The sequence below is a fragment of the Marmota monax genome, unplaced genomic scaffold (genome assembly GCF_021218885.2).
Source record: "Marmota monax isolate L192 unplaced genomic scaffold, Marmota_monax_Labrador192_F-V1.1 WCK01_AAM20220418_F8-fsc00115, whole genome shotgun sequence".
Classification (NCBI taxonomy): domain Eukaryota; kingdom Metazoa; phylum Chordata; class Mammalia; order Rodentia; family Sciuridae; genus Marmota; species Marmota monax.
The window spans coordinates 2,531,611-2,547,010 of NW_026694419.1; the positions used below are offsets into that span (position 1 = coordinate 2,531,611).

Below are 15,400 nucleotides of genomic sequence, written 5' to 3' on the forward strand. Positions count from 1 at the left end.
TTTTAAAAAAGTTAAAGAACAACAACAAAAAAAATGAAAATGAAAGAAAAAGAAAATAATAATAATAATAATAAATGCAGTCATAGAGTTCAATTAACTTCTCTTCCAGTAGGTGGAGCTGTGCCCACTGGGCCAATCTTCTCCTCTCAATAGGTGGGAACCATTCACTGTGCAGCAGCTCTTTCTCCTAGACTGGGCGGGTCGCCAATCCTGACTGCCTAGGGCCTTCTCTTGTGTTTCCTCAAGCCAGGCCCCGCTCACCTGTGACGCTCACCACAATACTGGCTACACGCCAGGTCTGCTGCTCCTGGGAGCCCTGTTTTCATGAATGCCTGGGCACACTCTCCATGTTTGCCTCCCTCAGACCCTAAGTTTGTAGAGCTTGGGGCTGAGAACCCCCAGCAAATTTGCTAGCCCTCCTGTAGCCACGCCCCCGGTAGCTGGTGCAAGAGACCTCAGTTGTCAGCACTGGTGGGAGCGGTAGCCGGGAGTTCTGCGCCGCGAGTCCCGCGCCACTCCTGATTCCCTTGGTCTGGCTATCGCGCTCACAGGAGAGCTGGGAGGGGCCCTTAAGGTTTCCCCGCTGTGTGGAGAGAGATGGCTAGGGGATTACACACCTGTCGCGCTGGTTTCAATGAAGTTATCTCCTCCGCCCGTGACGTCAGTTCTCTGCCATGGTGGTATCCCGTGCAAATGGTGACCGTTCGTTCCCTTTGCCGGGTGACCAATGCAACAGGTGGGTCCTGACTGTCTTTCCCAAGCCCCGTTTCAATCCTGTGGCCACTGCCTATGAAGGCTCTGTTGGCTTTTACCTCTGTAAGTTCAGACGGGCCGACCAGTTATTTCAGCGGGATCGTTAGTGCTAAGTCACGAGAAGCAGGCGAACTTGAATGCAGCTGATCCGGGCTCGGTGCGTGTGTTCTGAGGGGCCCAGACTGTTCGCCCCCGATCCACGTCAGCTCAGCATTGCCTAGTGATCCTGAGCAAACAGCATTTAGACAATTTACGACTCCCTATGCCCGCGCAGCTGAAGAGGTCAGAGACTTGATCTCACCGCGCCCGCCGCCATGTTGAAAAACCGCCAGAGCTGCAGTTTGAACCATTGCCTTCACTGCCTCTCCTGGAGAGGACCAGAACACATCCTTAAAAGAAACCTGTTATCAGCCTGAATAGAATCTGTTGTGTCCCTTGTAGTCTGATCCTTTTGAGTTTGAATTGAGACTTTACTCAGGCGAATAACCTGCCTTTGGTTTCCCTTTCTATTACATTTTCTTTTTGACATATTTCTAAAATAAAAAATTGATCATCTCTCTCCAAGGTTCCTGTATGTTTAGTGCCTTTTCTCTTCTTACAATACAAGAAACCACTCGGTGTGAAACATGAGTTCCTGAGACCACGCCCAGGCTTGGTCTCCCTACCACCACCTCCCCAACACTCCTTCTCATGAGAATCCTACACAGTCTCTGAGCGAGCCAAGGTGGCCTGCTTCCCTCCCCACATTGACCTCCCCTCATGAAATCCTGCTCATTCATGGAAGCCAGGTCAGCTTGGAGACAAATGGCATGAAGAGTGATAATCAGTATTACTATTATTTTAAAATAATAACTCAGTCCCAGAAAGTCAAAGGTTGAAAGTCTTCTCTGATATTCAGGAGCTAATCCAAAATAGGGGGAGGGGTAAAAATGTATATATATTTTTTAATTTTTTAAAAAAAAAAACAAGAAAGGAAAAAACAAGTGGAACCAGGCATGGTGGTGCACACCTGCATTCCGAGTGACTGAGGATGATTGCAAGTTCAAAGCCAGCCTCCCCAACTTAGCAACTCAGTGAGACCCTGTTAAATAAAATGTAAACAAACAACAAACAAAAAAAAACAGTGGGGGACTGGGGATGTGGCTCAGTGGTTAAACAACCCTGGGTTCAATTCCCAGTACAAAAAAAAAAAGAAAAAGGGAAGTTGTTCATCAAAATAGAGGAAAGATCAGTAGAGTAGATGAGGGGGATTGAGAAAAAAAGAAGGGACAGGAAAAGGGAAGAACATTGGAATGGATGTGACTTAACTTCCATATGTGCATGCATGGATGTGTCCACAAGACACTAATTTTAAAAAACGAAAACTGTAAATGGATTGAAGAGGGATTGGTGGAGTGGAGGGAGGGTTGGGGAGAGTGCTTGGGACTGAATCAGGGTGGGTTGGGTGCCATGCTTTTGTGATTATGTCAAGGTGTAATCTGGAGTTGTACCATGACTAAAAAGAATTTTTTAAAAAAAGGAAAATAAATTTTCAAATATGAATTTCCATAATGTTCAAGAAGGAAAGATTAATTGAAAAGGTCTCAGCCTTTAATAAAACTATGTGATCAATGAAGTTTTCAATAGTAGATTTAAATTTAATTTCAGATTAGGAGAGAATATTTAATATCACTTCTAGTGTCTTTCTGTTCAACAATTCTAAATTTACCAGAAGGCCTTTACAGCAGTTTTCTCAAAGTGAAACAAATTCTACTTTGTATATCATCTCTTCATGTTTAATTATAAGGATTTGAATTTGAAGCACCAATTAATCAGTAATTAGATAGTACTGTACCAAAAGAAATTAAACAAAGATAAAAACAAATATACAACTCAGCAGAAGGCCATATCATGTGGTACATTTCATGTAGCACAGTTAAAATACTCCCTAAGAAACACAGTTTATCTGGGTCATTAGCCATGTATTCCTTTGATTTTGTTGTTGTTGTTGTTAGTGGCCACCAATGCATTGGGAAACTTAAAGGTACTTCATATAGACACGCACTCTGATTACACTAATGTTTATTCTTCTTTTCATTCTTCATTGAAAATCTGCTTTATAATACTTAATAATTATTAAATGTAATGATAGATTTTGACAATGCAGAAGAAATGCGTATTTTATAATGATGCATTCCCCCACTGATCTTCATATTTTAAAAAACCCACATAAACCAGCTTTTAAATTTTATCAGACCGCTAAAATAAAAATGTTTACCTTATATGTAGAAAATCAAGAAAAGATCCCAAGCAAATTGAGGAAGGAGGGAAGAAAAGGTCCCTAAAACGAAAATGTACAAGAGGGAAAAGGCAGGCCTGTCCAGCAAGTCCCTTTAGGAATCAGGGGAGAAAGCAAGAAGCATGTCTCCTTACAAAATCATGTCTTTCCCCTGCACCAGAGTCTCACATCCTGGTTCTCAAACCTTTTGTTAGAGAATAAGAGATGGTTGAACAGAGAAGTCAGCAGCTCCTATAACCTAGTCTTGGAATTACCGATGGAAGTACCTGCGACAGTGTACTTCACGCTGTTGTGAACTTGGAGCTGGAGAAGCCCAATGCTCTATATAGCAGTCCATCTAGTGAGCCTTTCTCCTTCAAGGTCCCCAGCTTTTTCCTTCCCTCTGTGACCAGGACTGCATGAGAAACTGAGCCAACAAAACAGTCAGAATTACCTGAAGGTGCTTTCCATTCTTTCCCTGGTACCATTTCAAGAGATTTCATTGCTGCAGGAAACTGGTATCACCTGCACTCACAAGTAGCAGGATGTCATAAATTGCAACTACTAGAAAATCTTAAATCATATGCCAGATAAATGAGCAGGGTTTCCTTCCTCTTAAGTGTATGAAATTGTCTCTCAAACTTCTGTGAAGGGAATTTCACTGTGCTCTCTCAAGTTCGCTTTAGAGAAGTATATTCAATTGCCAGCATCTGAAACAAGTAATTTGTCTTTTCATGCAACAGTTCCCTGAGAAAGAGCATAAGGTGCTTTGAGAAGAATTATAAAGGAAAATTTCAAAGCTTTCCATCTTTTGGTACCTTGAGTTGAAAGAGTAGGCTTTGCTGAATAATTTAGTATCCAGGTGGATATCAGAGAGCCAACCTGGAATGATTTTTGTAACTTGATGAAATTAATTGAGCAGCTTCTCCATTTGGGAACCACTTTATTTTCTTCAGTTTTAAGAATTTCTCTCCACTACTGTGTTGTAATGCAATGGTATGAAGTTCTAAAAGTTCTTTGGTTTTATAAATTATACAGCACACCTGTGAATGAAAGCCACATTTGCTGAAGTGAGACTTCATTTTCGGATATGGCTTATTAATCCTCGATTGTGCTTCTTCAATTCTTCCCTAATTGGAAAATGTTCGTCTCTCAGGAAGTGGTATAATTTATTTGATGTCAATGTACTACAAAATTTTTGCCCCTCGGTTTTAACTGTCTTATTGAAATTGGCATAAACAAGCTGAGTCTGACCACCATGACCATTACCTTACAAAACTTTATTCAGGGTTAACTGACCAAAATCAATGAACTAGAGCCACCTCTTTATCTCAGAGAATGATTACTAGGGGATCTTCTCTTTAACAACATAGTAACTATTTCTGTGACCTATTCTTCCTCTAGCAGAGTGTAAAAAAGAAAACAAAATTGAAGTTTAAACACCCCTATTGCATTTCTCCTCCTGTCTCATCTCAGTAAATGAGATGAGCTAATGCTCAAGCCAACAAGTGAAACCATCCAGTCTCTCCCATTTGCTCATCTCCCTACCCAGTGCAGCAGCCAGACCCACCAGGTCTCCTGCTACTTTTCCTACCCTGGTCCACATCACCACTTTCTCTCATCTAAACTCCTAGCAATCATTTCCTAACTGCTCTCCCTTTTCTATTCTGCTTCCCCTAACGTCCATTCTTCATATGGCAGCTCAGGTATTACTTTACAAATATGAGTCATCTTGTGTCAGTAGGCCTGCTAAAATTTCTTCCAGTGACTTCCCATTCCACTTAAAATAAAGTTGAAACACCACCTCGGCCACCAGACCACACATGCATGACCAGCTCTGCACCAGTCTCCCCTTCTCACTGATGGGTCACGCTGTGACTTGCCACGTACCTTCTTGCGGCTTCACCTCCACATGGGCTGATGCTTCTTCTCGGCGTGCACATCACCTCAGGACCAGCTCCTTCTGGCCTCCACACTTCACCTCATGTGTCACCTCCTCAGAGAGGCATTTTCTGACCACCTTAAGTGCAGCCCACCCACAGTCACGTTCAGGTCCTCCCTTCGTACAGCCTGCCAGTGTCAGATGTTATTTTGTTCCTTTTGGTGGGTTTACCTACTAGTGATTGTGTTTCTTCCCGCCAGCCTATGAGATCCATGAAGGCAAGAACCTTGTCCCCTGTTCACCAGGTGTCACTTGTGCCTAGCCCATCAGCACTCTCAATAAGTGTTGTGAGATGAACAACAAATGAAAGAATCCTTCTCTTCTTCATATGTATGACTTTGACTGAGTCATTTAACCTCTTGGCCTTCAGCTTCTTCATCCATAAAATGATTTTCATGAGGATTAAAAAAAAAAAAGTAAATGGGGTGGCCTAGCCCACAGTGGATTCAGAGTGACACAGTTAACAGTTCCCCATCCTGTCTTACAGGAAATCTTCAGAGGAACTGGACATGGACAAGGTGACAGCAGCGATGGTACTTACCAGCTTGTCAACCAGCCCTTTGGTTCGAAGTCCTCCTGTGCGGCCAAATGGTAAGCCTAAGGTGTGGGCTTAGGAAGTGTCCTTGCCACCAATGACAGGGCCTCTCTCTAAAGATTCTCCTTCCTCAAGTGAACAATTGATCATGAAGGAGAGAAAAATACAAAAGAAATAGAGACCCCAGGGCTATTGGCCTCCTCCACATCTTCCCCAAAACCCCACTGCGTCTTGTCCTGCACCCATTCACCTCACATTTACACATCATCACCTGTTTTCTGCTGTGTTTTCCAGAACATTTCTTTGCAGTACTTGGGTTCCTTTTTCCCAGGTAAATAAAGATTGGCCTAATAAAGTTATTTTCCCTAGCATTATTTCTGTTTGATGGGGAGGTAGTTGGATTAAAGAACTCAGTAAAGACTAAATATTATTTTAAAGCATTATTCCAGACTCCTGAATCAAACAGGATTATTTAGTCCACTCATTAATTTTATATTTATCAGATTCCATCTGGATGATTTGAATACATCATTGGAAAATAGTGTCCACACTTCCAGATAGTACACAATCTCTTTGGGAAAACAGACTATCAAACATAGCCACATTAATGGTAACATTTATTTATTGAGCACTTACTGTGTGCCAAGTGCTATGCTTACTTTATCTCGTGTAATTCTCCAACAATTCTATGTGATGTTGTTATCACTGTTTTACAGATGAGTGAACTGAGGTGCATAGGGATTAATTGGCTTGTAAATGGCAGAACTGAAATTCTGTCCCTATCTTTCTGATTGAAGATCCTGCTCTCTTAATGATAATATAATAATTTTGCAACATAAAATACAGCATGATAAATCAGGAGGACAGGCAGTGGGCAATGGAGTTGGATAGATGAACCAGGAGCTTTACCATGATGGGTCATGCTACCTGGCTAGCAGTGTGGACTTTATACTGAGACTATAAGAGCTACTAAGTATTCAGAGAGCAAAAAGATAGGGTCAGGATTACAGAAAAATAATAATAAGCCATACAATACACATAGGTGGCCAGAACCTTGGTGTTCACAGTGCAACTGAATGGGACACAATTGAAAAAGTGAAATAATGGAGAATCAACAGAGAGGATGAAGGACAAGATGTGTCAGAGATGACTTCCAGGCAGATGGTGTGCTTCAGCAAGGGATAAGGAACAAAGGCAGAGAAATGGATTTATTGGTGAACGTTTAGGGTAAGAGATGGTTTTGCTGAAGATGATAGGTCTAATTTGAAGCGTGTCTGGGACAGCCTAAGATCACTGCACAGGCAACAGCTGGTGAAGATCGGGGTGTAGCCTTGGGAGTGAGATCTGCACTGTTGGTATAGAATTAGAATGTAATGTGTTGAAGCGGTGAGTCAACACACGGTTAACACACAGTTCTCTCTTGAGAGAACTGTATAGAGGCAAGCCCCATGATGAGGCTGCCATCATGTAAAAACTGGCAGAGGAGACAGCCCAGGAAGAGGATTGACCAGAGAGGAGTGACCAGAGAGGTAGAGAAAAATCAGGAGAGTGAAGTTTCATGGAAGAGCATGTTTCAAGAAGAGATGTCCAATGCTTCCAAGGGTCAAGCATAAAAAGGACTGCATTCTGCATCAGGAAAATGTCACTGGGAGCTCTGACAAGAACATTCACAGAGTACTCCCCATGGGAGGAAGCCAGATTTCTGTTCGCCAAAATGTAACATTCTGAGTCCCCCAAATGGTATTTAATAGTGACGGGAAAACCAGCATAGTCAATCGTGAGATTGAGCTATGGTTCACATACAGTTTGGTTGTAAACCTGAGGTGTTCATATAAATTTGTGGAACATCCAGTCAGTCCTCATCCAAATCTATTCCAACCCCATTAGAAGTGGAAAGAACTATTAAGATGCTGGGAATTCAAATATCGGAGTTAGTAAATGCCCAGCAGCTTGATTTACTGTAACCTGAGTGACTCCCCTTACTTAGGTACTGGAGGAGGCCAGGTTCTCTTGAGATTAGGCTGGCCTCTCCTGTTGGTTCAATGAAATGACTTCTCTCTGGGGGGCCTCTTGGCAAAAAAGTATCCTGATTTACCTTTTCAGTCTCTCAGTACAGGAAAAGAAGTATTATACTAAGAGCAAAACTAGAGGCACCCCCAAAATATATTTTAGGGGAAAAGGTGGAATCCTTTATGAGAAAAAAAGATATATTCTAAATTAATCATTATTTTTACCATTGGATTTTTTTTAATAGAGAATATTTTTAGTGCTCCTTTGTATTTAAAGGTTAGAATTAAAATAAACCTTTTGATCCTTCAATGCAAACTTTTGTTAGCATAGTAATAGAGTAACTCGGTGTTCGTTTATGGTTTAAAAAATACCTACTCAACTACTAACCCCAAATTGTCTGATATCTCTCATTTAGTCTGCAACAAGAAACACATTTCTAAATAAGCATTCATTTTTAGGAATCAAAAAAATGTTCTCCAGAGTTATTGTATATCAGTGAATTTTTGGAAACTGTTGTGATCCTTTCGTTGCCTGACAAGAATCATTCTATCAAGAGGTGGGTCTGCAAAGAGGGTGTGAGTCCAGCAGTGCCTGTCTGCATTCTTGGCAAACACTTGTATAAGATATGGAGACAACTGCCCAGTAAGAAAACAGTGAATCAGTTCTGATTTGTTCTGAAAAATTCAATTCTGTATCACTTTTTCCTTCGGATTTAATAGTTTTCCTAAAGGAAATATCACTCACCGATAAGCAAATTAACTTTTGGCATTGATGTGAAGCAATGTAATCACAACTGTATTAATAGTTCTCAAAATGAATTCAATTCCTCACACTTAACGTGATTACACATCTAGCACCATGAACTTGATTCTCTTGTACAAGTGCATACTGGGGTGTGTTTATTAGCCACCTGGGCTTTCCAAGTGAGGTTTTCACACTAAGCAACATCACCTATGGCTGTCCATGGGCTCCCCTTGACGTGCTGTTATCCTGAATGGAGCTTTCTTGATGATAAAAGGCAGCTCCACTCCACTACGGTTATCAGTCTGTTAGAATATAGGGAGTGAGATGATAATTTGGCTTTTCTGCTGGCAGGGTGTGAGCCTCTGTAAATGACCATTTAATTCTGGCACCTGGTTATAATGAACTGGGCCACTTCATTTTCATTTTAAAACATCATGCCTTTAACTAAACTTTTTGCTTGACATAGTTAAGGTATATGCTGGAAATTCTATAATTAGATAAGGTAGTTGAGTTTCTCCATGAATGCTAGTCTTGACTTCATTACTAATTATACAGACATTAATAGTATTTTTTTAATGAGGCATTTGGGGATTTTTTTTCCTCCTTGTAGTTAAAATAGTATGGTTTTAATATATTCAAAATGCACATAAATATGGAAGAGAAGTTATCCAGAAAGAAAGTAGAATTCATACAACTGCTAATTAAGATTGGGCATTTTGAGAAGTAAAGCAAACCTTCGGTGATTAAAAACACCCTCTCCATTAGCAAAACCTTCCCATAGTGTTTTCCACCACAAGAGGAAAGGTAAAATTAAACACCAATCTTATCACTTATTATTGCCAATTCTTACCTGATCCCAGTTTGCCAGAGAAAATATAGGACATTCATAGGATTCACATGCACTTATTAAATCAAGGGCAAGGGGGACAGACTAGGGCTTGAGCCCCAGACCCACCAGGATCACACTTACTAGTCAAGTGGCAAGTCATTTAACTTCCTGCTGCCTCAGAGTCTGTAAGATTGGGAAAACCTTTCCTCTGAGAGGCAGATGTAACAGTGCCAGTGAGCTTTGGTGGTGATTGATTGGAACTGGTGATTGAACCCAGTGGGGCTTTACCACTGAGCTACACTCCCAGTCCTTTTTATTTTTTATTCTGAGACAGGATCTCTCTAAATTGCTAAGGCTGCCTGGGAACATGTAATCCTCCTGACTCAGCCTCCCAAGATGCTGGGATTACAGGCAAGTGCCACAACACTTAGGATGCCAGTGCACTTTGTAAGATGTAAAACACACTTAGAATGTAAGGCACTATTATTTGACAGCTTGAGAAATGGCTTTAGGTAACTATCCAAAAATAATTATTTCTTTTAGAGTCTTAAATCATAAACTGACTTCCTATAATGTATTCCTAAAATCAACAATTTAATGAGTCCTTCCTTCTTAAAAAAATTGGGATGGGGTGGGGGGTGGGGGACTGTGTGACCAAATAATTTGGGAGAATTCTGTAAATAATATCCCTCCCAGATATACTGCAGTCAAACAAACCCAGAGCTCCCCAAACTTCATGAACAAGAAAATCTCTTTTTTTTTTCACACAATCCCAAGGAACTAGTGCTGCCCATCAGAGAACTCAGAAAAACCTGTTTCATCACATGATTAAAATAACTAAATGTTTATAAAGTATAATTGACTGGGGGAGGGAGGATATACAAATAGGATACAAACTTACATACCCACCTGTTGTAAATTACTGAGCGGGATGGCTAAGGCACCTGGCCCCGCGGAGCAGCCCCACTGACTTGCGTTTGTGTGCCTGCAGAGGGCCTCAGCGGATCCTGGAAAGAGGGCGGCTGCGTGCCCTCCAGTACCAGCAGCAGCGGCTACTGGAGCTGGAGCGCCCCCAGCGACCAGTCCAACCCGTCCACACCGTCGCCACCGCTGTCCGCCGACAGCTTCAAGCCCTTCCGCAGTCCCGCACAGCCAGACGATGGCATTGACGAGGCGGAGGCCAGCAACCTGCTCTTTGATGAGCCCATTCCCAGGAAAAGAAAGGTGGGTGTGCCGCCGGAGGGACACTCTGAGCATGGTCAGGGTGCTAATCTCGCCTTCCTTCGCATAACCACAAGCAGACTACCTTCCCCTTTAATGGACTTAGAAGTTTCTAAGTAAACTCGTCTCAATTAAAGACAAAAATAACTGAAATATTGATATGTTACATGCCCCATCTTCTAGGTCTTACCGGTATTTGAAATTAGAAAACGGACTTAAACGTCATTTGTTAATTAGTTCACTCTCCTCGTGAGAATAATTTTTTCATATCGTAAAAAAAAAAAAAAATTTGTTAATATCTTTTTCTCTTCCCTGCTTCAATCATCCCTGAAGGATTGTTAGGAAGAATACTTTGTATCTCATTTTTGTACAACCAGATGTGAAATATACTTGAAAGCTGACATAAAACATATGCACATTTTACTTACTGAAAATCACCACTAAACAAAAATTTAAAAGGAGGTCTAATTAATCAATAAAATAAGTTAATTGGTTACATTTTTATTTAGTCCTCGCTGCAGTCCTGTATGGTAAGCCTATGGAATTTGGGCATCAGGGAATTCATACATTTAATTGCCCCTGTTGGAATGGGCCAGAGCCCCTAATCAAACCCAGATCTTCCTGAACATAAAGCTCATATTCTTTTCATTCTCTTCAGCTACATTTAAATTATTAATTTTGCTCACAGTTTTTTTTTCAGAAGCATTTCTATTTCATGGAATAACAGAAGCATACAGCTAAATGTGGAAAACATTTTGACATCATATTATTTTAAGTTATCATGTCAATAAGAAGCTGGTTTTATATATTTGTTTTTAAATCTGTATCAGTAGTGTCATTATTAATGACTGTCCACAAAAATCCAGGGCAAAGCCTTAAGGAGTACAATACATACCTTTTTTTCCTCCCTGATTCATTTCCAAAAGGCAAACAAGAGATGGCATTGGTCCAACCCCTTCCCTCTGGCATCTCTCAGCGTTGCTCAGCATGTGTGGCAGTGGAGGTGGTACAGGAACTGTCTCTGGCTGTGTAAAAGGGCCAATAAGGGCCAGCTTTTTTGGTTCAGATAAGAGGACATCAGTGTAACCTTCTGTCGTTCCCAGAGGCAAAGGCCTAAAGAGTTGTCATTGCACCCTAGTTTATCATGTAGCAGTGGAGTCATTCTGGCATCCTGTGGGCCCTGGGGATGCTAGGTCTCATTGACCAGTCAGAGAGAGCACTGGCACTTGCATCCAAGGGTACCTCCTGGCAGGACAGTAGCTGGGACCTGAAGTTTTGTCTACTGTTTGAGCTGCCCAGGTTTCTCTCTGGAGGTATCTGAGAGTGTAGTCCTGACTCTCATCAGTGCAAGGACTCACAGCACAGAGAACCACCAGTGCTTTCAAAGTGCATTGCTGAGAGCTGTCATAAACTTAGTTTCTAAGGTATCCACTGAGCCACACTTTATACTCTTGCATTGCATTTTGGTTGCATTTGGTCACTTGTATTGAAGATCTGCAAGTTTCAGCTAAATTAGGGAATAGTCAAGTCCCCAAAGGAAAAGAAAAGCAGCTTCAGTACAAGATGACATTTAGTTGAAGGGCACAGGCCTCCTCTGTAAGGAGGTCTGAATGAAAAAAGTGAGAACCATGTTTATCCTTCCTTCTTTATGAATTTTCCCTCAATTCGATAGGAATTGATCTGATTTTTAATTGTAGGATTTTACATGGATCAAGTTGTTGTCTTGGTCTTTTGGACTTAAAATTACTTTTTTTCCAATATATATTTTTTTTTTTTTAATGTGGTGCTGAGGATAGAATCCAGTGCCTCATGCATACGAGGGAAGCGCTCAACCACTGAGCTACAACCCCAGCCCTTAAAATTACTTTTAATAGTGAAAATAGCAGGAAAGTGTTACCATTGGTTTTTTAAAAATTTATTTAGTGAACCAACTTTTATGGGGTACCCATCAGGCAAAATGCTTCATGTCCTGAGAATAAAGTTTAGCTCCTTCCTTCAAGTGTTGAAAATTAAGTGGATAGGAAGTGAAGTGTCCAGAGGCAATAATAATGGTACATGATCAATACTGTCATAACGATGTGGTAGAACAAAGTAACTAATACAGTGATTTCAAAGCATTTAAAATTACATTTTCTAAGAGTTAAGCATATTAATTTGCTTGAACTAGACAACATGTCCTAGCTGGTGGAACTCTCTGAGATCAATTTATATTCCTGTGTATTTACTCAGATTCATAATATTCATTTGAAACCATGATCAGTTGTAACAATCATATATCCTGTGGAAATTGAGAACTTTCTAGATCAGGTTCTTCCAAATTGCAAGTCTTAATTCCCTAATAGGTTGTGAATTGATTTGATGAGTTGTGAATAAGTACTCTTTAATTAATAGGACAAACTAGAATGTACTATGTATAAGGGTCAGGATGTTTTCATTTCAGTCCTATATTTGTGTGTGAGTGTAGACTGCAAAAATGTGTTTCTTACTGTGGCTTATTGTCAAAAAAAAAGTTGAGAAGCTGTATGTTCTGTGTTACAAAGAAGTAATATGATATATGATAAATTAACATGCCCTCATCAGAAAGCTAAAAATTCCATTTTCTAAACTGAACTTCACTACCCTGAGAACCTAAGAAAATCTCCTTCCCTCTCTGATCATCAGCCTCTTCATCTGTAAAACAGATGAACAGGTATTAATCACACCTCTCTGGAGACATTCACAAAGGTCAAATGTGAGTATAGTTCTGGGATGAGGCGACATTTTAACAGACCTTGTAGGACTTTTAACAAAGCAGGAGGAATTCCCTATGTCTGAGAATGACTTGTGGTTATGGAAGCTGCCTAATCCCTCCTCCCATCTCTCCCCAGAGCATACACTTACTGCCTCTTCTGGAGATCTGTGTTCCACTTTATGTAAAAAAAATTAATACTCAGTGCACAGCGCAGATAAGGCATTGCCTCTTACTATGACTAAGAGATACATTTTCTAATAATCACATTTCATGTTTTGTTACATGTTTATTTTTAGTTACAGTTTACCAAATACTTTTAAATGTAGCGTTTCATTTTATCACACCAAAAATCTTTGGTATACCCTTATCCCATTTTACAGAGGAGGCTCCTTGATGTTACATGAATTGTCCAAGTTTGTATAGCTTATAACATGGCAAAAACAAGATCAGCTTAGCTGAAAGAACAAAGAGGAAACTCTGCAGGCAGATTAATTTGAAGGATCAACATTTCCCTCTGCCCACAGAGGAAAACAACATGGAGGGGAAATAATCAAACAAAGCTACATGGCAAGGTAGGAGCAGGGTGCAGAAGGTTCAGAGAAAGGAACTCAGGCTACCTCCTGGGGAATTTACTTCCTCCTGAAGCATCCGTTCCTCTTAAGAGGACCTGCAGCCAAGGGAGGGAGAATGTGTGAAGGGAAAGGCTGTTCTCCTGGCTCTGTAGGTGAGTCAGCCAACTTTTTCCTGGCCAGTTCTAGCAGAATTTTTCCTTTGAGATTTCAGATGGGGACCTGTGAGCCAGGGCTCTGAGACTTTGGGGAGTTGCAATTCCTGTCATGACCACAGGGTGATGCAGTAACCCTAAATACAGCTACTGATTACCTTGAAAACAAATTCAATGGAAAGCTAAGAGTTAACCTTCAATTCTGAAAGACCCATAGAAAACCCAAAGTGCTGATAGTTATTTATGTGCTCCTTTCCATACCTGACTCCTTATTCTGTCAGGTTCTGGATTCTGTGCCTTCTGAAAGTGGCATGACAACTCCAGTATTTCTGTGACCTTAAGCAAATCACTTGGCCTCTCTCAGCCCCAATTTCCTCATCTATAAAATATGGATAACAGTAGTACCATGTCTGTGGGCTCTTATGAGGATTATATGAGAGATGTGTAGATCAATAAATGTTAGCCACTAATCTGCTCACCTTTTTATCCAGTTGACAACTGGGAAGGCCCCTTAAGCTGAGTGAGGATAGCAATGACAGTGGCAGAAATTAGAGTGTAATACAAAACCTACTCAGGATTCAGCCTTCCTCATTTTCACTTATTTCAGATATCTTGACCATGAACAGTTTTACCTATGTATTGAGGAGAATTTCAAATCAGAGAAGACAGCGCTGAGTTAACATAAGGTGCTTTCAATAACAGCTGTACAGCAGTACACGGGGTGGGGTGGGGGGGGGGGTTCATCATTTGCCACACTCTGCATTTTCAATCTTTCAGACCCAAAAAGCAATGAATCACTTTAAATTGTGAATGATTGCTCCAAAAAAGAAAACAAACTGATAAAACCCTCGCAAATAAGTGTGTTGCCAGTTTCTCCCCTGAGTTAATTCCTAACCCATTAATTTTGAGCAGAGAGTGCCTCTCTCAAGAAGTGCTGCTCCAGAAATAGACCCACTGTTCCAACTGCTGGCAACTGCTGGGAGCGCGGGGCTCCCAAGAGCAGCTTGGGGTCAACCGTGCAATTTCACTGAGCTGACACAGCATTGTCAGCCAGGGCAACGAATTGATTGGCTCATGGAGAGGACCAAGGGAAAAGAAGAGTGAGGTGTAGGCCTTTAGTAACAAGGTCTTAGAATAGCGAGCTGTGTGGTATTTAAGACCCCAGCATTGGAGTTCCAAGGACTTCCGGTATCATCTAACGCAGCCTCAACCTTTCTACATTAAAGGAACACTGCATCTTATCTAGAAATGTACAGGTGTCCCCAAAGATGAATTGCATTTCTAGAATTCATTGATTGAGAATATATGGAATGACTGGGGATTTCTATTAATTCATGAATCCATTTGTTAATACAGAAATCATTTTAAATCACTCTTACTAAGGTATAATTTCTATAGAATAAAAAGGACCTATTTTTAGCATACATTTCAGTGAGTTTTAACAGTGTCTGCACCTGAATAATCACTTCACTCAAGGCAAGCACCACTTTTGCCACTCAGAGGTCATAGGCACTCCTACCCCCAACCAGGCCACTACTAATCTGACTTGCATCACTGGGGATTAACGATGCCTATTGTAGAACTTAAAGTCCATAGAATCATAACAGCATGTATATTGGGGCTACAAAATAACAAGTGTTGTCAACAGGAGCTC

At 40.9% G+C, this 15,400-nt stretch overlaps 1 protein-coding gene across 2 annotated transcripts in view; it reads left to right on the forward strand.

The window, feature by feature from the left end:
• Znf704 (zinc finger protein 704) overlaps window positions 1–15,400 on the forward strand; it is a 212,722-nt gene that overhangs the window by 159,694 nt on the left and 37,628 nt on the right. For both annotated transcript variants that reach the window (XR_009224250.1, XM_046468230.2), the window contains exons 3-4: window positions 5,440–5,543; window positions 10,062–10,294. Coding sequence is in view for 1 of the 2 variants with exons in the window: in XM_046468230.2 (XP_046324186.1) it covers window positions 5,440–5,543; window positions 10,062–10,294 (337 nt within the window). In the remaining variant the exon portion in view is untranslated. The remainder of the gene's footprint in view (window positions 1–5,439; window positions 5,544–10,061; window positions 10,295–15,400) is intronic.